General features: G+C 24.4%; 1 protein-coding gene across 5 annotated transcripts in view; it reads right to left on the bottom strand.

Moving 5' to 3' along the window:
* Positions 1 to 375: 375 nt before the first annotated feature.
* The window catches only part of LOC132922193 (calcitonin gene-related peptide type 1 receptor), a 145,893-nt gene continuing 121,717 nt past the window's right edge, over positions 376 to 24,551 (bottom strand). For 4 of the 5 annotated variants that reach the window (XM_060985564.1, XM_060985567.1, XM_060985565.1 and 1 more), the window contains exons 8-11: positions 21,488 to 21,788; positions 16,182 to 16,223; positions 15,180 to 15,269; positions 376 to 790 (exon numbers count right to left, since the gene is read on the bottom strand). In XM_060985564.1, coding sequence (XP_060841547.1) covers positions 743 to 790; positions 15,180 to 15,269; positions 16,182 to 16,223; positions 21,488 to 21,788 — 481 coding nt within the window. In that variant the 3' untranslated portion in view covers positions 376 to 742. The remainder of the gene's footprint in view (positions 791 to 15,179; positions 15,270 to 16,181; positions 16,224 to 21,487; positions 21,789 to 24,551) is intronic. The other variant, XM_060985568.1, reaches the window with a different exon arrangement.

Genomic DNA, 24,551 nt, shown 5'->3' with positions numbered 1-24,551 from the left:
GATCCAGAGTGCATATATTTTACAATTATCATTAATTAGAAACTTTTTAACGTAACATTTTGTTTATAGCCAAAATAAATTAACTTTAATGTTAAAAGTAATAAAACTTACACTGATTCAATAACTGAAATTTACTATTACCTTCGAAATTACAATCTAATTTGATTTTCTTTCGAAAATTTATGATTTTAGAACTGTATATTTATGTTTATTTTGATAAAATAGAGCATTGAAACAAATAGAAATTATTAATAAATATTTATTTAGGTTATTGGCTATAATAATTATTATTAAAGCTTTTACAATATAGTTATACATTTATTGTATAAACACGTGATAATTATTTATATGAATAATATTATTAAATAACTCAAGTTGTTAGGACAAAACGTATTTATATTGTTAATTCGCTTTATAAATAGGTATAATTTACATAATATGCATTTAAATTTAATAATGTACGTATTAGAGTAACTAATTATATGTTTTTTTATAAACTACATAAATACAATATTTAACAATAACTGTACATAATAATGTTATTATGGATAATAATAAAAAATGTAAGTAGAATCGTAATTATACGTAACATTAATTATAAACTCACAAATAAGTTTATTATTGTGTTGTAAATGGAAACTCCGTAAGTGCCAGATTTGTACAAACATACAATTTATTATATATTTAAAAAAATTGTTCAATATTCTGTTGAAAAATGACGTTTTATGACCACATCTCGCCTTTAAACTTTATCTTCGTTATCGCCTGGACCTGCGGTCGATCTTACAAACTGTAACATATAATTCATATTAATTTATCTTATTTTCGATGCAAAGCAATTCCTAGAAAAGTCAGTGTTGGTGTTCATTGATATGTAACAATTTACAGTAATGTTATTTATGAATGTCAATAGTTTATTTATGACAAAGATAGGTATCTTTTTAGGTTTTTTTCAAATATTTTTGTAATAAAAATACGCTGAAGATACGTATCAGATGAGATCAAAATAATCTACTTTTAGTGTCTTATGAAACTTAAGAAAATGTATGACTTAATATTAAATACAATAAATTAAAAATAAATGTTTCAAATGATTTTTGAGACAACCGTATATTAAAATAATTTTACTAATGAAGTAATATTACAAAATTTTTTATATATAAAAATGGAACTTTGAAAATTATAAAATATGTATTACTGTCTAAAACTTGACTAATTGTTTTTATTTTTAATAAATTAACCTTAAGTTGTAATTGAATTAAAACACACAGCATAATAAGCAGATTATATTTTAGTTTTATATCATAATTAAGCTAAATTTTATTTATAAAGCTAAACTATATTGTATATACAACACATTATTAAAAATTATTTCCAATCTACGAAATGTAAGTGTAAATTGTTTTATTATTTATTAATACTATGATAAAAATAACAAAACCTAATTACACTATTAATACTATTGTAAGTGTAAGTTCACTTAATTGTATATGAAAGTATATAAATCACTACATTATAAGAATATAATATCATGATATAAACTACTGAAGTGCGCTTGCTGCTATAATATATATATATATATATTATTATGATAAAACTAACAACATAAACGTAGACACCTATGCACAATTGATGTCTATGTCCGTATATACGAGTATATTGCATGTAGGTAAAAATATATATTATTTCTTTTTATTATTATGCGTTTGAACATGCAAAGAAAATATAAACTATACAATAACGATCCATGCGAATAATACAAATAATATAAATAATATATTATAATACACGCAAGGATGGAGATAAAGTCCAATGGGACATATGAATACGTAGTTGGACAGACGTAAAGTTAATAACATATAAGGACTAAAATAAGACTTTCGGTGACCCTAACACATTTTTTTTTATTTATCATGTGATCACACCGATGTATTGCTATCTTACCGTGTTAAAAATCGTTGGTGAAATTTGTGACTATTGGTGAACAGTATGGTCAACGTGCCTAACAGTGAAATGTTCATAAATTTGTATAAAAAAGTTGATTCGTCATATTGATTAATATTTAATACGCTTATTTTCTATTATATATATATATATATATATATATGATATAACTACACAATAGGTATATCTATCCTATTAATATAACTTTAAATGTGTTGAAAATCAATAATTTTTGAGAAATTGTACGAGATTTGTCAGTAATCGATTTTGGATCATTATTATAATTACTTCAGTCGTTTAAAGTTTAATAAATCAGTTAATGGCTTATAAATTAAACCAATTTTATCAAATATTTGCTTTTCCAGCGTGGCAGCGTTAAAAGTTTATTTTTATATTTTGGCTTGATTGGAAGAATAATACCAGTGATATTGAACGTGTCTTAATGTTAAATGTACAGAAACTGGGTATAAGAATGGGATAGTTCGAAGGTGCTATTTAAGTGATATCGATTTTGATGAAAAGTAACGTTGTAGCAAATAATAAAAATACTAACAATGACTTACATAATAATAATAATAAATTTATATAAATGATGTAATTTTTGACTAATTTTATATTTTACAAACTTAATAAATAATATTTTTTAATATTTATAATCAAAAAGTATAAGAGAACAACGATTTTATAGTATACAGTTTTAGTAGTAAACACTGATACACGTAAGTTTATACTCTCAATTATTAAAAGCTTTTATTTGATAGCAAAAATTTTTTAATTTACTTTTTTTAGGAAGTTCTTCAAAGTGGAAACGCTTTGAGAAAACAAATTCGATGAAAAGGATATTAAATATTAGTAGTATACTGCCAGAACCAAAAGACCTAAAACTTTTAAAAGTTAAAATCATTGATAAAACCAGAACAATTTCAACTATACTCTTCCTCTGTAAGAATTAAAGAAAAGTTTTTGTTAGCTGATAGTTCTCAAGAAATTGAAAAGATTTTAATTTTTGAACGTCCAATTGCTCTTGAAATTTTAAGGAACTCCAACGCATGGTATGTGGATTGAACTTTTAAAGTAACGCCTTTATTATTTGTCCAATTATATGTTATAGTAGCTGAAAGTTTACGTGAAGTGCATCTACTAATTTATGCATTACTTTCAAACAAAATGTCAAAACCTTACGAAAATTTTTAAATAATATTAAAAAGCTTGCAACCTCATCTCAATCCTAGTTTCGTTACCTGTAATTTGGAACTTGTTGTTTTTAAATCTATTAAAATCCAAATATAATCGTTTTTGTTGTTATTTCCATTTAAGTAAAAATGGCATTTGTTCCCATTGACAATTATTTGCCAACATTTCTACTACTACAGACCACTTCAATAATATTTTATAGACCGCAAACCATCTCAATTTTAAGAAAGCTTGGGATATCTTTTTTTTTTGCTTATATTTATAAGAATATACGAAATCAATCAATAAAAAATTATGTATTTTGATTACTTTTCTAAAAACGCGGGCCACAGGTTTGACAAACACTGATTTAGAGAAAGTAGTTTACGAACTTTTAGATGAATAATTACCCTGTAATTTGTAAATTCTTGCCATTTCTAGAATTTTTTAATGATTAATGTACGAATACCTACTTTGTACTCGTAGATTACAAATATTATGTATAATAATGTTAATATATTTGAAAATGATTATTCTGACCGAAATTTTCTATCGCCAAAAAAGCATTGTCGTGCAAATAGTATGATTGAATACGTTAGTTGATTGTACGGCGTACTATATGGGCTAAATAGGTACATTTGTGTCAAGAAGAATAACACGTGGGTAGCCACTAGCCAGCAGCCAGTAAGTATTTATAAAATAGGCGGTCATGTTGTGTAGTTATTGTACTCATTGTATTAAATACATGTTATTATTTTTGTATCGTTTCTATGTTATAAAATTTCTTGTTTTGCAATAATATATTATAATTTTATAATACTATTTTAAAATAATATAAGTTAAGTTATTATTAAATTTGATTTGAATCATAGGTACAAAAGGTTTAATATCGTCACTTTGAGTACAATAGTGCACTAATCATCAGTTGGATTGTTTTATAAAATATATTGGCAAAATAAGATGGTGATATAAAGTGACATCGAGTATATTGATTTTTGTTTCTTTTGAACATAACTGTCGTGCAAGAATAATAGACTAATAAATGAGTTTTATCCAATTATTAATATAAATCAATCATTATATTTAATAAAAACTAAACAATCGTGGTTAATCAAAATATATCATGAAAGACAAATATATTTTTTAATATTTTACTTGGATATATTATTTTTAAAAACTTATTTATTGGATTATATTTGAAATAAAATTAATAATCGAAATAGCGTTTTGTTTATGTTTAAAATTTAAATAAAAAATAATTTGTTCAAAACGAAGAAATATGTGTTATAATAAAAATATATTACAAAGTACAAACTATAAATTATCTTATTTTTGTTTCAACATAAACAAAAACAAATGTCGATACCTAGTAAATGTTTTTAAGTAAAATAAATTGAACTATAAATAACAAACTATTTTCTGAAGACGTTAAAGTTATGAACAATTGAAAGTATCTAGAACATCAAATTGAAGTTATTAGTGAATATCAACTAAAGTGTTCGAACGGTATATGTATGCACAACAAACTTAGTTTAACTTTCTCAACAGTGTAAGAATAATAAATTAAACAAAAACTCAAATCAAATAGTAACTTAAAATCATTGAACTGAATATAAAACCAACTGCATTCTCTTTAAATATTGAATGTTATCAAAACCTTTCAGTATAGAATACATAAACCAAGGTAAAGTTTTAATTGTTTTTTTATTTATATAACACGAAGTAAATACAATATCGGCAATAACTAATACACGGTTATCTTAGGTTATAAAACTAATATCGATTAAGGAAATTATACGAAAATCACAAAGCTTGCATAAGTCAAATAGTTTCACGAAAAAGACAATGTATATATATACAAATTTAATGTAATATCACAGACATCAAACCACTTTGTGATTTCGTAGACATGAAGACAATTAAGTTAAATTGTTTACAAAATATACTATTTTAATACAAACGACTACTTCAACAACGCGGCAGAGAATAATATATAGTTTCCAATAATACAATATTGCATTGATCACTGATAAAAAAATCACAATACATATAAATAATTAAATAACTCAACGCTAGTCATCATAATAACATTGTGAAACAAGAAAAAACATATGACACAAACAAATACAAGTTGTTTTAATCATATTTTTCCATGTAATAATTATCAAATCGTCAGTAAAATTATGTAAAATATGATATATTTTTTTTTATTTTAGAAATCAAAAGAATTTGTTTTCAAATTAAAAAGTTGACAAATAAATTTTTGATTACCTTGATATGAGGTTAAATTCATAGTCTCTATTGTCAAAATAAATATATTATTATAATATTTTAAATTAAATTTTCCGCAAGAAATTACGCTAATAAATAAAAATTGAAGCTTTTCACTGCTGCAAAAAGTGATGACAGAAATACAAAAAAAAAATTCCATTGTAGAATCAATACATTCGGCACATCTCACAATATAAAATGGATTTAATATAGTTCATACTTCATTCTAACGTCATTTCTACAGTTATTAATGAAATCAAAATTATTTATAGTGAGAAAAGCTAGTGATTGTACTCATAAGTCAATAATTAATTATGTTTTTAATAAATCTTGATAGTTATGGTTAAAATTAGAGTATTCTATTAAAACGTATATTTAAAAATAAATGACAGAATTATCAAGTTTTAAATTACTAATGGAATCTTATCTCAAGTTTGAATTCACAATTCATATGTTATTAAATATGAGTTAAAATATTGGATTTATTAAGGGATGCATAGTAAACAATAATTAATACAATATATATTCAAAAAGCAATTATTGAAACTGGTCATTTTCAAGGGTGAACGATAATAATTGGCTTCGCAACGTTATCAAGTCTAAGGGTTGAAAGTTGTGTCCAAAGGTAATTTGGATTCAATGGACAAGGAAGTAATGCTCTTAAAGTTCACTAAGATGGTTACAATTTAATAGTGTTTCTATTCAATTTCGATGCTCCCACTAAACAAACTTTATTATGAATATTAGCGAGTGTTTCGGCAAATGTATTTATGGATGTAATTGACACGGAAACGTAATGCAATACAAAATTAGAGAGCACATTCAGCGACAAACATTAAAAACTATGATGTTTCAAACTTAACATACTTATCAATAAACGTCATACACTTATATTTACATAGGTAATAAATAAGTAATAAGTATTATAGTGTACTTAAATTAATAATTATTAAATTCGATTGGTTTTACATTTTTCATGTACAAATCTATTTAATTTGGGAAAGCTGTAAGCAAACATAATTCACTACTAAACATAATCATTATAATTTATTTTACTTACATAGTATATTTTTTATTTAAAATGTATAATTTATATAAAGTTTTGTTTTTAATTTTCAAAGATTTTTTGGTTTTCTAAAAGCATACGAATAAGATTAAAAGAAAGTTTTGGTAGTGAGTTTCGAGCCCTTGTTATTAGTTTTAATTAATTCCAAACATCTAAAAACATAAGTTGTCTAAAGATTTTTTATATACATAACAATATTATACAATGTTTTTAATTTAGGGTAATAGATACATTGTGTTGTTAAAGAACATTATCACGTCAAAAAATTATACAATACCAAATATATCGTTTAAACACGATTTTATAGATACTGAAGCTAAAAAGTTAAACGAAATTAAATTTATTAAAATCGCAATGATTTTAAATTTATATAGCAAAAACAGCCAACATTTTAAATTTTACAAATTCACCCGATATAATGTTTTAGAAGTTAGTTATAAAAGTAATCGTTTTTTTAACTTTTTTATTTTTATGACATTTATTTTAACACTTTCTGGCTTCCTATATACTTCTGAATATAATGATTAATTTTCATTATATTTTATGAAAACACTATTTTGTTTGTATTTATAATTCTTATAAAAGTCTTATTTTAAATTTATAAATTATTACTATGTGTAAAACAACCTATGAGAGTACTATTAATATTCAAGTTATTATATTGTTGTATTCATCATCAACCAACATTATGGATAATACAGCAGAGTAACATAATAACTATATATATAGCTAAAAAAATGTGATAATAAAATATAATTTGTTATAATCACTATATGATAATAATTCTGGACAAATATTGAGTTCAAAAAGAATATATGTCTTTTAAAATATAATGGAATCGAATCAAAATATTTAGGGTTACACAAGAAATCAAAAACAGTTTAAATACATTTTATATGAAAAAAAAAACTATAACTTTTATTGGATGAAATGAATGTGTTCTAGCATTTTATTAAAAGTCAATTTTAAATAATATGGAGTTTTGTAGTCTTAACTTCTATTGTTGTATTTTGTATCTATATTATTAAACTTCTAATTAGTGTTATTCGTTTTTACTTACCACATATTGTACATTCTTAGAGAACTTATTTTAAATCCATTAAGAAATTAAATATGCATATTTGGCATTTTTAAAGGACAAAATGCTGTCAATACTGAAGTAGACAGAAAAATATTATAGATAGTTATTGCGTATAAATAATATTATATATTTTATTTTAAATAATACGTTCATACCTAATATATTATAGTTACAGTGTGTTTCATTTTAAATGTAACACGAAATATTTTAGTCCTGTCACCTCGTATTGATATGGGGTTTATGGGGGGCGATAGAGAATATCTAAATACACATTTATCGATGATTTAAAATTTGTAAATCTTTCAGTGTGCGCATACGCAATACAACACAGCTGTGTGATTCGGAGTATTTTTTCACTCATAATATGTTTTTAGACATGAAATATATTATTTTTAAGAATTTATTTGATTTGAAGTATATGTTAACCTTAAATTTTGTTATATGCACTATTTCTATAGTGTAAACAAATTGACTTAACACTTGTAATTTCTATATTATTATGTATTTAAAAAATGAATTAATACCCATATCCATCTTACAAATTGTTTAAAATGCATTCCATCATTCTCCATGCATGACTGCAAATGACGTATTACTTTCCTTTGGGTAGCCATTAAAATAGGTTTTTTTTTGAATTTCTGTACATTAATTTACAATTTTATGTTTAAATTACGGGGAATCGCACGGAAATTTTTAAAATAATTGGATAATCGTCGAAAATTTCAATGATTTTAATTAAAACATTTACTCGTTATTGTTTAGTCAATTTCGATTTCAAACCCATGGTTAAGAGATCAAAATGACATAAAAAATTCTATTTATCCGGGTTTGGCATTGAAAATACCTGTTGCTATTTAAAAAAACGCAGTTGTATTACGTATGCGCGCACTAAAATAAATGAAAATTTAAAACCGTCATAAAATGTGTATTTAGGTATTTCCTATCTTCTCCTGAAAACCCCATATTTATCAGAGATCACTGGGCTGAAATATTTCGGATTACTTTTAAAATGAACGTGTGTATCTACACACCAAAATAAAATGGCAATTAATTTTTAAAAGGTTGTGGTTTATAGTGGTAATATTTAGAGTGTGCCTCGTAAAATGTTTACGTAAACACGATTAAGATGCTTTGGTAATTAGTCATGAACACATTAGCAAGAACTTTGTATTAAAAAATTTAACTTTTATTAATTAAATTATTTTCAACATCAGTATTTATTATTTATTATTAGTTAAATAAAAATATGATTTTAAATGTGTGACTATATTGTGTTATTCTTGTTTTTATAATATTTTATTTAATACTGTTATAACGCATTATAATTGCCACATATTTATCATTATTATTATTATTATTATTACTAAGTACTTTTTAGTTACAAATTTATAATATTCTATATTTTTAATAAACATAAAAAAAGTTTAGGTAGCGGGCTTTAATGTTTTACATGACATGTAAGGGATATTTTACAATTTATTTGTAGGTTTTCTTTTTTTCGGATTCTTAGTTTTAACCTTTACTGAGCTGTCAATTAATTTAATATAACGTTAAAAAGTAGCATTCCACATTATTTTTGTTTCACTATAAAAAAAAATCGTCAATTTCAATTTATTCCATGACACCTGCCATTACCTATTGTTTATATTTAAATAGACAACTGAACATATTATATAACAGTTACATAGTTGAACTTGGTCAGTAATAATATTTTCGAAATATCAAGTATGAAAAATGTCATCAATTGAGTGAATTAGAGTATATAATTACTCATTCAGTTTGGATTAAATTAAATTTACAATAATATATTATTTTATATATACGCATCCGTACGACTTTAAATTAAAAAAAAAATTTTAAAGAATTTATGTAGCATTTATAATATGTATACTTTTAATCGTTAAAAACACAATATTTTTAAATTTATATTATTCGTAATTGCATGTATTTGTTTGATACTATGCTAAAATTGTTGTCCTAAATAATTATGTGTGCATCATTTAAAATTAGTAAAAATGAATCAATGTAATTTTAATCATCATAATCTATAACACCACAAAATATTAATATTATTTTTAGAAGATTCTTTAAATTTTGATGAATATATTGGTTTTACAGTGATGTTTAAGTATGGGCGTGTCTGTATTTTAGTAAAAAAAATTGAATATATGATGGAATTTGTATTTTCTAAGTTAAAAATTTTTCTGTTCTTTTTTAAATAATCAGGAGAAATAATACTTCTGCAAAATAGGAATTTTTACACAACAATAGTTTTCGAAAAATTTGGTTTTATTTATTTTTTGTTATTGATAAAAACTTAATAACTGTAAATACTTGAAATTTAATCAAATTAAGTTAAAATTGTCATTTTTTAGCCATTATATAACTTCAACAATATTTTGGCTCTTTTTAAATAGTTTACAGAAACTTTTAAACTGTTTTTAGTTTTTTTTTCGATGATATTGATATTTTTTGTTTAAAAAGAATCAGATAGTTTAATATACAGTTTCTAATAAGTTTTTAGAAATTCCAAAGTATTGAAAATACATCGCAGTGACAATTTTCCTTAAATTCGTTTGAAGTTAGAATTTTTTCAAAATTTGTGATAATCATGACATTTTACAAATTATTTTATACTTAAAAATTGATACAATAATGTTTAAATTTAATACTTAATGCTTGAATATTTCTAACGAGATTTCTCATAAATATTTTTGTTGCTATAGTTAAAATAAAAATTTTATCGTTTAACCTAATTAATTTTTAATGAGCGTTTGAAGTTTAAATGTTATCGAAATTGGGTATTTAAACGGTTTCTCCTTTAAACGAATTTTATTATCTTGTCGTAATTTAATAGATATTAATTATAGACACTCTTTTTCGTGCTTATGTATAAGCATCATTATTTTTTATAGGCAATACAATTTTCAAAATATTAGAATACATTTAAAGCAATTTATTCCATAACCTATTCACACCATTACATATATGGTGCATTGGTATTGATTTATAAGTTAATATTAAGTATAAATGAAGTCATATTAAAACAAATAAACAAATAATGTGTGCAATGATTTTGAAAACAAAAAGTTTAATAATAGCATTATAGATTACCTATATATAAATGTATAAACCTTCCTGTATTAACCTATGTATAAATAAATTATAAAATATCCTCAAAAATAAAAGGTAAAAGATGTATCTGCTCAGAATTTTTTTTTATACTACGCAAGGTTCACCATTCAAGAAATTATTTAACACATCTATTAAAGTGACCTACTTAATGACGAAGTAAATTCAAAACTTAAGGCGCAGTAGAGCGACACTCAGTTGCTTATGCATGGTCCTAACATAATGAAGCAAACAATTTTCATTAGAAAAAAAAATACATTAAAAAAAACACAAAAGTAATGAATATGTTTTCATAAATAAGCTTATTTTCGAGACGTGTCAATTGCTTCGTATTGACATATTTTATAGTATTTGTCGATTTATCGGGTAAGGAAGATAAAGTACAAAAGTTAGTTTTGACCAATACTTCCAAATAACTACATTTTTCTTTTCACTGATATTGCTTTACAAACGTAATTACTAGTGAAATTGGAATCGTGAGATGGTTTCGGTAAAAGTTCTGTTATAGAAGATGTGTTTCCTGAAATTGTATGATTTAAACTATTAATCAACTGTGCGCTGACATTTATTTAATGTTTATAGTAAGAAAATAACTTTTGTGAGGTAATGTGTTATAATATTTTATCGAGATAAGAAATAAATACACGATTTGTGTGTTATATGGTATCTAAAAATATTTAAAGATAATTTTATATATTTTCCGGTCAATGATACCATATTATAATATATTTGAATTGCATTGCTTTTAACAATTCGACAAAGTACATTCTTGTGTTTTGTTGGATTTTATTCCAATTATTTCCAATTAATATCTAAAAACGTGCTGTACCTAGTAACATTTTATACATTTTTTTTTAAAAACAATGCGCCTGTGTTCAATACCGTTGACCTCTATGGCTCTATACATAATATATCGTATATTTCACTAATCGTGTGTGTTGTTTCGCCTTTAAAAGCTTCCGATAACATGTTTATCTACTGATCACCATGTTGATTAAATGCCATTATTTATAAACACGCGCTAGTCGCAATAGTATATTATTATGCTAAATAATTAGGCAAAATGGGAAATCGCAGTAAAAGTATAATGTTGATAAAATCCAAAATAACTAATTAACTAAGTCTATAAAATATGGGAATTAAATAATTGAAGACGAAACACAAATTATTCCAAATTACACCTTTTAAAAAGATATACCAATTAACTGAGATAATATTGCAAAAAAAAAAAATCAGTCAATCATTTTAAATAACGTATATATAACATAATTTAATAATTATGTAATATAAATAATTCTAAGCGTATTTAAATAAAAACTTCAATTGTTGTTGTTATTTTTTTCCTATCAACCGCAGCTTATGGATGAATTGTATTTTTTATATTGCGATTACACAGAAACATCTAGCGCAGTTTGTAGTGCCAAAAATATTTAGAAATTACGTATATCATACGCAGGTAAAAATGATACTGACTAGCTTGAAAAACACACAATGAGATCATTGTAACAGGAATATGAAATTATTCTATAAAGTTCAGTAAACAATAAGAACTTTAAGAACAATAAATTAACAGTACATTTTATAATGCCTGCAGAATATCATAATGAAAATACTAAAAACAAAAATTACATTAGTTCCATACTAATGATTTCAATAGATATTTTAAGTTTTAATCTTCATTTCTAACACATAGTGTAACTTCTGAATAATATTTGATAAATTCACGTTTTTTAATTAAAAAAAGGTAAAAATTAAATTAATGTCTTACATATGTTGTACATTATATCATTCTAAAATCTACGGTTACTAACCAGTAACTAGCTATTTAAAAAATATAGTTTATTAACCTATCAAAAAAAATTTAAATTAACTCAAATTGAATGAAAAACTTCAATTTAACACATGTTTCACATTTCTTTCTAATTATTCCTAAAATTTTAGAGAATATTTAAACTATTAACGTATCTAAATATTTTTAGTCAAAAACCTAATTTATAGCATTAAAAATGTATAGAGAAAGTGACTATAATATTATATTATATAGTACCTATGATAATTTTAAAAAAAATAATGCTTAAAATAACAAAAATATAGTTTTCAACTATCCATAATATACACGGTTGAAGATATTACCATTCGTGTAAAAGCATAATAATATCATCTCTCATACCATAAAAACGAGAGACTTGCCAAGTATCACATAAAATAGTTGAATACAAAAACGAAAAAAGAAAATCAAAAATATCTGTTATACATTATATAGAGTAACCTATAAGAGTTACCGATTTTCGGAAACTAGCTGTAGTTTAATCGACGAACCAAAAGTCGGATAAAGAAAAACAAATAGAAACTATCTTATAAATTCCGAGTAAAACTTACAAATTATCAATGTACAATGACAAAAATGGTTATCCACTAAACAAAAAATATAAAATATGTGACAAATATAAAATCAAAAATATAAACATGAAATACCACTAAATAAAAATAACTTTACACAGATGAGAAATATAAACCTGAAGAAACGATAATATAAATCAAGACATCGATATACACTTAATAAAAAAATATGTCACGTTAGACCTCCACTATTGCTTTTTAAATTTTAGAAATAAATGCTTCCAGCATACAAAAGCTGCGTAAAAAATGCTCACTCTAACAATATATATTATATATACTACGGCTTACAGATAGATACATAGCACATATTCGTGCAGAATAAAACATCATAGAAAAATCTCAGAAATAATTTTAAAACAAATAAATTAGGTAGTAAATTAATGATATGCAATATTAATATTAATAATAAAAAAAAAAAAATGTAAAATAAGTATTTAATTGTTGTAAAATATATATTGATATTATTTTTTATAACGTAAACCATTAAATTAGTAGTTCAATAAATTCACTGTAAACCATAATGTTATATTATAACTGCTGACAAAATACCGTATCGCACACAAGGTATAATAATTATTAATGAACATTCCTGTGTTATATTATGATATTATGATGGTTAAAAAAAAAAAATGCTTTATTTTACGTAAGTACGGTGACGTGTTTCAGGTAATCCGAAGTATACATGTAAATTTAAACCCTCGTTTGTAATCTGAACACGGTCTTATCGACCAAAAATGCCCCACAACCATTGAATGCATACGGCAATCTTAAATAATCTCCACGCGAAGTTTTAGTACTTGCCATTTACAAGAAGCCGCTTTCATATATAATAAAAACACAGATAGGTATGTATCCATAAATAGTTAAAACTACTGATTATTTCGATCCAATAAAATATATAGGTATTTTGTGTATGTAATTTTTATTCAATATGTGCGCTGCGTAGTATTATATTATAATAATTTGTAATACATTTTTCGATATACCCATAACGATTTATAAACATATTAAATATAAGTATAATGTATAGACAAGTAGAATGATTTTATAACTCGGTTAGAACATTATATATTTTATAAAGATATGTTTTTTTATTTTAAGAATGTATCTTTGTGGTAATATATTAGTTTTAATAGTATTCATAAAAACTATGCGGTACAAAACTACAAAATGACACAAATTCACGTACGATAAACATTTATTTTTTCATTTTTTGACGTTGAGTGAATAAATTTGTATCGTATATGTTTTGGGCTGTTATTCTTATTAAATCGTAAAACAACTTTTTTATAGAATAAAATAACCGCACAGAGTTTATTATAAAAATATAAAATCACTAAATAGTAAATACTTAAAAAATACTTTTAAAATATCTTCTTGTTTTCCGAGTAGGTAACGATATTTGGGACAGAAAAGGTTAATATTTTTTTTCATAAAAGGATGTTTAGTTTATGATAATAGAACGAATTACCATACTGTTATTGACAAACATGAAGTGTACCAAATCTTCAAATTCATATTTAACTAAGCCCCTGGAAAATTAAAAAATACACGCGCTGCCGTAAGTACATATATGGACAAGTAGAAAAATAAAACTATATCGATTTAGTCGCTTTAAACTACTGTAAGCGATTTTGAAACGTTACCGACGTCCGTGGTCTGGTGCAGCGGGGCCGGATACCGGAGATGAATCGGTGGAAAAACGCCAAAGCACTCGTGATCGACCGGCACAGAGTACCTACATAATATTATGTGATACCTATAAAACATCGGTTAACTTGGCCAGCGAAAACCGATGAGAAAGCTAACAGCTGCCGGTCGGTCGGAAAATTTGCCCGAGACCCCATGCACGGTACACAGGAAGTAATCTGGCCAGTCGCCGTAATGCTCGAGGGTCGAGGGTTGGGTATTCGCGTTATTACGGACTTGTCAAAGGTCACGTTCGAAAACCGTAACCGTGGTAAAACCGATGAAATGTCCACCGGAGCAGGGGCCAGAGACACTGCACATAATTTCGATTGCGATCGTCGGATGACGCGCGGCGTATCAAATTATGCAAGTAGCGGTGGTTATGTGGTGCGTGCAACGTGCAAATAGTAAACAGTGGCTAACCTGACGTACCGAGACCGTTGTTGCTGTGTACGAGTTTGCCCTCGTCCGGAAAAACATGAATTGCCATCGTCTCTTGATTTGGGCTACAACCTGTGAAGAAAAATCAACATACGACATGACATAGTATCTTAAGTGTACTCGGGGGGCCACCGCGGAAACGTCTGGATTAGCGGCGCAATCAAGGGATCCCCGAATCTGGAACTCCCCCCCACGGACAATCGAAACCGTATTTGAATTTTTTTCATCTAAGACGTGATAAATTGTGTAAGGTAATAATTTAAATTTAAAAACATAATATCTAACAACAATATAATATTCTTTAAATATTAAGGATTACCCTGAGAAGAATTTTGATTGCGTTATCCGTCAGAAAGTGTCATTGGCTTAAGTACAATAGTATTTGGACGAAAGAATCGTAATGATTACAAACAAAATATTGTATGGAAAAGTATACGGATTAACAAAAATGACTGTGCATGTTTCCCCCGATTTTTGTAAAAACACCTTACCATAACAGGTATCTAATATTTATACTTTTAAAGTCACGGACATTAAAATAAGTTCTACGATTATGATTATGATTTATGACCTTAATGTTTAATTTTTAACTATGGTATACATATATGCATTTAAAAATTCACAAGCGCTAAGACGTGTAATCCACGTTTATTATGTGTATTGTGTACTTCGAATACATAGGTATCCATTACATTTCACTGAGATCGAAACAAACGTGTGTTTTGTAATAAATCATTCTTATTTTCTTACATGAAATATTTCTTGTACAATTAGATTTAAGCCGCAACAAAACACACGGTTCAACAATAATGTGACACGTTAAAACTTTCTTTGAACATTATATATAAGCATGTGTTTTTAAAGAAAAAACTTTTTTTTTTAAAACAGAATGTTTTTTATATTGGTAATTTCTTTACCCAGAATCTTTTTTCTAACTATTTTCAATTTTGCGTCTTATATAATATGATTGTCAAATTTACATACCTCTCCGTTGAGAAAGCAAAATAATGTTGCTACACAAAGTCCCTGAAAAAAAAAAAATAAAAATAATTTGTAAACACAAAAACGTTTTAAAATGCGAGAAAAAATTATAAAATATTATAGTTCAATATTAAAATTTATATCAAGTGTATTGTGTACTTATATACGTTACTAAAATATTACCTAGTATACAATTGTGATCAAATGTATTGATTATTGAATTATTGATATTTGATAACCATAGAAAACATTATAATATTACTTATATTATTTAAGTATGATAAAAAATGTATTTGTATAATTATATGTTAATATTTCAATACTTGATTTAATATTTATATGTATAAGAATATATTAGAGTACCTATATAAGAATATATTTTGCTAAATATTACCAATTTATGTATGGATACAACTAAGTAAAAACTTTAATAAACTATACTATTTTTTTACAAAATAATGGATCGCGTGTTGAAGAATTCACTAATGAGAAAAAATAATTTACTAAATATAATGTGTTTTTATTAGAATTATTCAAATGAAAAATTAAAGATATTTTTACCAAAAATTAAATAGAAATTAAATAAATAAATCAAAGTACCTAGTAAACATTTTTTTAAAGATAAAATACATAAAAAGTATACTCCCATTAGAATAAACCATTTTATCTAATATTATATTTCTTAGAATGGTATAACATAATATGTTTACAACTTATAAATATTTTTTATATCTTATATCTAGATTTTATTTAAAAATGTAATTTTTAATTGTGGTTGGATTATTTTAAACCAAAACAAAGGTATAATAATCAGACCTTACTACCAAACATAAACTTAACAAACTAAACATGTACACGATAACTACCAAGTTTTTATGGTATTGTTATAGTTTTATTTTTAGTTATTCTATGTAATATATTGTAGCAAGATGTTATCATACATCATTAATAACCAAGCATAATTATTTCAAATTAAATATTATATACTCTTTGATGTACTTATGATGTTTCTTGTAAAGTGTTCCCTTAGGCATATAATAACATAAATACCTACGTTAATTTACTACAACAGTACAACGCAATGATCAAATTCCACTAAAAACTATATATTATTGAAATATTTAAAATTATTAATAATCAGTAAATAAATTTAAACATCATATTTCAAATAAAATTTACTCGAGATTTTAATTTATAAGAACATCAAAACATTTAATTGTGCTTAATAATTGGGATAATAATTAACTGAATTATTAATAACTATTATATATCTGTACAAATAAAAATATTACTTGGTAATTGGTATTAAAATATTAAATGTAGTTTATAACATATTGATTGGTGTTTGAAAACAATTAATTTGCCCTTATTGAAGAGGGGATTGTAACAAACAACGGCAGCTGTATAATTGTAATTTATTTTGTTTTGGCAGTAATTATAAAGAATATTCATACTCGATAATATTATTTTAATATAATTATGAGTACAATTTAGCGGTAATGATCACTCAATTACGGTCTCCGAACAACTGAGGTCCGACTGGCAGTATTCAGTAATCGCCGATTACCTACTGTATACCCTTACATTATATAATTTTGTTAACATAAAATTATTATTTCTATTAAATAAATATTATAAAAACAATTTTAAAATTATATAGTTGATGTATATTTAGGTGTAAAAAAACATCAAACTGTATTATAGTGAATATATTTTAAATTTTAATAGCTGTGTTGGTGTGTGACTACTTTCAGTATATTTTGTAATTATTTTTTTTTTTTCAGTAATATTTAGTGTTTATATTTTACAATTAAAATATGGTACAATATAGTAAAACATAAAGGTTTTAATACATATTTATTTTGTATTTACATTAAAAAATAACAGACTATTATGCATATAAAACATAATAAACCGATAAAGGTTACGGAATAACCTATAAGATAAAATATCAAATACTTTCACTGTAATTTAGTAATTGAAATGTCTTGTGACCCATCAATCTTAACAAATAATATTTTACTTACTTTATAATTTTATTAGTTGATATTATTAATACTTTTTTAATGATAAAAACATCCACAAAAAAAAAAAATTTAAAAATCAAAAATTATTTTTTGTGCATTTCGATAATGGTGGTAACTAGGGATGACTACTCTTTTGTGTGTGTCACTTGTATTTGGTTTAATTATATTATATTGAATTAATATATTTCATTAAAATAAACCCAATAATGATTATTGTTCCTATCACAATTAATCAATATGACTGTTATAAATTGTCTAGGAAGTATATAGGTACTCTAAAGTATTAAGTGATTAATCTTCTTTTTCTTTCTTTCTGACGGGGGTCGGTAAGACTTAAGTGTATGGATATTAACTGTAACTTTACGATTTTTTTTTTCGTTTATTTTAACTAGAATAGCATTAATAAAAAACGGTCTGAACCAATATTTATGTTTCAATTTGATGATTTAAAAAATAGATGCTTAAACTAACTTAATTTTTACCCAAACTATAATACTATATTAATAGTTCTTTTTTTTTTTTGTCATAATAAGATTGTAATACTCGTAAATTAATGGTGTACCTATACACTGAATATATTTTATTTTTTGATATGATTTAAAAAAGAACAATAAATGTTATATATATTTTGAGTAAAATATTACATTTAACTACACAATTTACCTAGTAAGATAATATATTTTAGAAAACAAAACGTAACAAATAAAATAAATAATTATGGTAACAATTTATCAAAATTGTTTATTGATATAATATGTATGTTAATTATAACAGTATATATTTTTTCATTGGAAAAGTATTTACTGAAATTGTTATTGTATTATACTTAAATAAGAAAAAACAAGTTTATAATAATATATCTAATTTTATAAGTTTGATATAAAGTAAGTTAATTATTATGTATTGATTACAATTTTCCATTTTTAAAAATTTAAAAGTAAACTTTATTAATCAAATCGTTTATTTTAGTGCAAAATAATATACTTAACTTAATTGAATGTAATGTACAGAAAAATTAAATAATTAGATTTTATATAGAGAATGTATAATAATATTACATTTCTATACTAAAAACATTTTTCGGACTTACAATTAATAAAATTGTTTAGATAGATTTTAAACGCTACGAATGGATATTGTTTTAAAAAACCTTTGACATTAATATTTTTATACCTTGTGATTATTTCACCTTTAATATTTTTAATGGCTACTAAATAGGTCTTTGGAGAGGTATGAAATTACTTTTTATAAGACGCTAACGGCAACAATATAATATAAAACTTATTTTTTTTTATATATATAAATTTTGGTATTTTCAATTCAGATTTACATCTTGTAAGGTTTATGACATTTTTTTAAGATTCAAATTAATGTTCTGTATAAAAAAAACACAATATTTTGTATGTTTTTTCGCTCTCACAATATCATATTTATATTGTTTTTGTAGATACGCTTCACCAAGTCAGTCGTGTAATTTGAAGGACTACTTTGAGCGTTATCTTAATTGTTCTACCTACCTATATAATAGTCACTATAAATGTATTACCATATTTTATAAAGTAGCTATAGTCACGAATCACGATACCATTATAATAATAAAAAAATCATATTTTGCCAGTTACTTATGTCATTATATAATGAGAAGTTCATATTTAAAAAAATAAAATTATCGTCATGCCAATACATCATAATAATATACTAATATTATAACGTTAAGTATACTTTGGTTTGGTATGCTAAGGTCTGAAATCGATTTTATAAAACTGTTTTGTTATTTATAGGAGTGATAAGTTATAGGACTTCCATATTTTTGTCTGTGCCTTCTATTTATAGCTAAGTGAGCTATAAATTCGTTTTATAACCATGATAAGTTTAATTTTGAGATGTAAGATAAAATATTTTTATCTTAAACTTAGATTTGTATACGGAAATAATTTTGTCAATTGATGAAACAAATTTTTTGTAATATCATAATGATATGTCTATACGGTTAATAACTACTTTGAAGATAATATTGATCCATTCACTAAAGTAGTTGTTATATAGATAAAATATCATTAATTTAAGATAAAAAAATATTCATAGTAGGTAATCGAATCTTTATAAATACTTTACGTTATGTTTGATAGTTCAAATTTGTCGATCAGTAGATTTAAAATTCATAAATTCATAAATAAATTTAAAAAAAAAAAACATAATGATAAAATAAGTTTTTACAGATATAAATCAGATTAAGGGAAGCGTTACGAGTTTAATCATATTTATATTTTATATGTGTATGATTCACCCGTAAAAAATGTCGTATTCAACAATTATTAGGTATATTATTATCTCTCGTTCAAATTATTCATAAATATATATATATATATATTGATAATCAATGAATATAGAAAAACTAGTTGCATAAAAAAACATGTACCTATTTTAAAACAAAAGCTGCGTGAAGGGGAAATTTGTTTGCTGTGTATAATTTATTATGGTCGTTTTTGGAGAACACGTTTTTTTTTAGCAATAATAAAACATAATTAGTTGTACCCACTACGCAGACACTATTTACCTACAGTTAACTTGAAATCGAAAACACACATAGTATTCGAATTTCACTGTGTTGTTAGAGAATAGAACTACAAAATCTAATAAAATACATTAAAATATTTAGTATGAAGTTTCAACCACCGAAGTATAAACTGCAAAGCAGTGTCAATGTCTCAGAATAGTTTTTAAACCAGATTGTTAATTTATTTGGTCGATTTACACAACTATTATTTTTGCTCAGGTAAGTATTACACCATATAATCCAATTAGGCTGCGTGACGAGTTGATTTAAGATAAATAATACAAACTCAATTAATTAAGTGGGTATTATTTATTTTGATTCCCGGTTAAGTATAATAATTATATAGGTACCTACTTAACTGTGAAGTTAATACGCTTTATGTTTATTTTTATCAATCTGTTGAAATATAATTGAGGTAAATTATCTAGATAATTTTTGTAACAAGATTTAAAATTGTATACATATATAATTACGTATTTATTCTTGTGTAGTGGCATTAAATTGTCTAAACTATTGCTTATAGTCTATTTGTTCAATTATGTTTTCAAGTATTTTTATTTATTTTATGTGAATTTATTACGTGTGTTTTAATGTAATTATTTTTCATTCTCTGTAAACACCTATGGGTAATCGTATTTAATGCATATGTATTCAGTATTGACGAGGTTAAATATCGAAATTAATTTTTACCATGTCAAGTAAATTTTTGTCGTCAATACACTTACTTGGAATGATGACGTGGTAGCGGACACTACTTCGTAAAACGGTTCCCAGGGATGTTGTTTGGGTGGCCGGAACGGCGTGAGTAGATAGTGGAGTCCGAGCAGTGGCAATAGCAAAAGTGTAGCTCTGAATGCCTGCAAAAGTGTTCGTGATGGCGTACTATTGGATAGATGGGATGGGCCGGCCTGAAGCTTCACCCACAGAACTCGGACGATGTTGCACAGGAACACCAGATTGAGCGCCATCGACATGCACACGGGAACCACCAACACCTCCGAAAATGGTGACTCGTTGATCCAGCACCTGTAAACGATAGTGGTGATGAAAATTACTAGGGACTTAATGATCTAAAAAAACTTAAAATTTGCAATAATTTATTCTTTAAAAATTTATCATATAAATTAATAATACTAAATATATATATTATATATGTATATGAATAATATTTTTATTTAAAAAGTATATCCAATATTTTTCCAAGTATTATTGTATGGTATAGGTAATACACACCAACTCTAATACAGCTGAAAATAAGATAAAAAAAAATATATAATCATATGATATTATATTATAATATTTAAATATATTATTTTAAATAATAAAAAGATTATAAATAAATCTATTATGGATAAAAACCATATGAATTTTTGAATTAAATATTGTCATTCATTTTCCATTTTATACTGTCTTAAATTTGTTATCGATCGTGCTATTTTAAAAATAAAATAAGTATTTAAGCTAAAAGATTTAGTATTTGGTTTGTTTTACAACAATAGAACTAAAAAATGGTGGTTCAATAGAAACTTTAAAACAACAACAGTAGAATATTGACTTCAATATAATGTAAAACTAGTTATCAGCAAACACTGTTATGTTATAAACTAGTTTATCGCACCATAACATCGTAATACCATAGTATTATTTAAATTCAATCAAAACTTTTTTGGATGAACTTAAAAACAATATATATATATTACATAATATAATAATTGCAATTTTCATACAGTTTACAAAATATTTACAGAAATATGAAAAATGTCTACAATTATTTAAAAATGTATTAAGTTCTAACTTTATTTGATTGACCAAAAATTTCTTGAAGATCATTTTTATATGTATACACATTGATTTAAGGGGTGAGACCAAAAATACATCATTATTTTTTTTTCTCATATGGATTATAGCTATGGAACACCGTAATCTATTTATGATAAATATGCAGTTTTAATTATTATAATATTACAATAAAACATGAATTTCAATCACAAAATCAAAAACATAATAATAGAGAAATGTAGTAAATGAAAAATATTTAAAATTCCTATTTTACTAAAAATTCTTGGTATTACGAAATTTAGAATCGGCCTTTTTTCAAAAATACTAATTACACTTCCTACACTCAAGACGATATATTTTTAAAGCAACAGATTTCTGCGGTTGCTATTGAGGTGTTTCTATACCCTATACCAGAGGTCCTTAAACGTTTTCGTCTTACGGCACCCTTTTGGAACTGAGTTTTTCTCATGGCACTCCTGATAAAACCGATAACCATTTTTTTAAAATAAAATAACGAGTAGAACATTTTAAATTTATTTTTGGATGACATAATGATTAGCGTTGCGACGCTCCAGTAAAGACGCCGCGGCGCACATTTTGGTAACCACTGCCCTATACAATTGATAATATAAATTCTAAATTCATTATTTTTATGTTTATATTATTATTATTTTTAATTTAAAATATTGATGTATAATTGAAACAGAATTGGTTTTCTAAAAACATATAATTTCAACATTATAAACACGATTTATTATATTACGTAATAATTAATAGTTAATATCAAATTAAAAAAAAAAAAAACTGTTTTATAGAAGCTAATTAATAAAATAGATAGGTTTTATATTGAAATGATTATTTTTATTTTAACGAAGTAATAAATGTATTGGTATAAATTATAAGACGACGTAAATTATCCCTTTTTTAATTTTGTGTATGGTTAGTATTTAACATAAACGCTTTTTCTGGAAACACTATAATAGGCTAAAAGAGTGATCATTAAATTTCATATACCGCTTTTGAAGATTGAAAATCAAGATTAAATAATACTTCTTTGAACTAATAATGTATTTTCTTGATATAGTTTTAATTCGTAAACAAAATTATACACTTAATTTTCGACCATCTATAGAAAAAAAAAAACATCAGAAAGCGTTATTTTGTACAAAGATGTTCTTTGAATAGTTTATGGAATGTAATAATGTAACGATTACAAAAATAATAAAGGTATCTTACTTTTAACTATATATTTATAGGTTATTATGAAGAAAATTAAAAAATGATTAAAAGAAAAATTATAGGTTTATGTATAAATTTAAATATTTCATAATATATTAGTTTATAATTTAAAATTATCAATACAATTTAATAATTACGTCTTAATTTAATTTGTGTTATGTATAGTTTAGTCACTGTTCAGTTGTGCCCAAAATACTAAAAAATTAATAATTTTAATATTGTATACAAAAGTAGCTATGATATCGAATATAAGACCTGAATAATGAAAAATACATGTAAATATTTCTGACATAAAGTTATCTGCAGTCAAGGAATCAATTATTGTAATTGGTAATCGTTATTTGGCTACATTAAAATATATTTATATATTATATATGTATTAGTATTGTATTAGTGTGGTCCTCATATTATATATTTATAGGTCCGTACCCGATAGATTTATTAAATAACACGAGAAAGTAATTTGGGTAAAATTTGAAAGGAATTACACAACCTCTTCTAGGGCTGATTTAGGGTTGAAAATGACAGAAGGGGATAGTTCAGTTGTTTTCCAAATGTATGTAAAAACTATAGTTCTTAGCATAAAAATGTACATATGTAGCATACATTCATTATTTTCTAAAAATATGAAAAAACAAAACAGTTAATTTTTTACAAATTTATTTATTTTTCAGTAATTTTTATATGTTTGATGTATATTTGGACTTTGGAGACACCATAAAATATACAATAAGCACCAATTATATTAATTAAATGTTCTAAAAAAATTGT

Source organism: Rhopalosiphum padi, chromosome 2, assembly GCF_020882245.1.
Source record: "Rhopalosiphum padi isolate XX-2018 chromosome 2, ASM2088224v1, whole genome shotgun sequence".
Lineage (NCBI taxonomy): Eukaryota > Metazoa > Arthropoda > Insecta > Hemiptera > Aphididae > Rhopalosiphum > Rhopalosiphum padi.
Note: the sequence above shows the minus strand (reverse complement) of the source record. Positions and strands in the feature narration are given on the sequence as shown.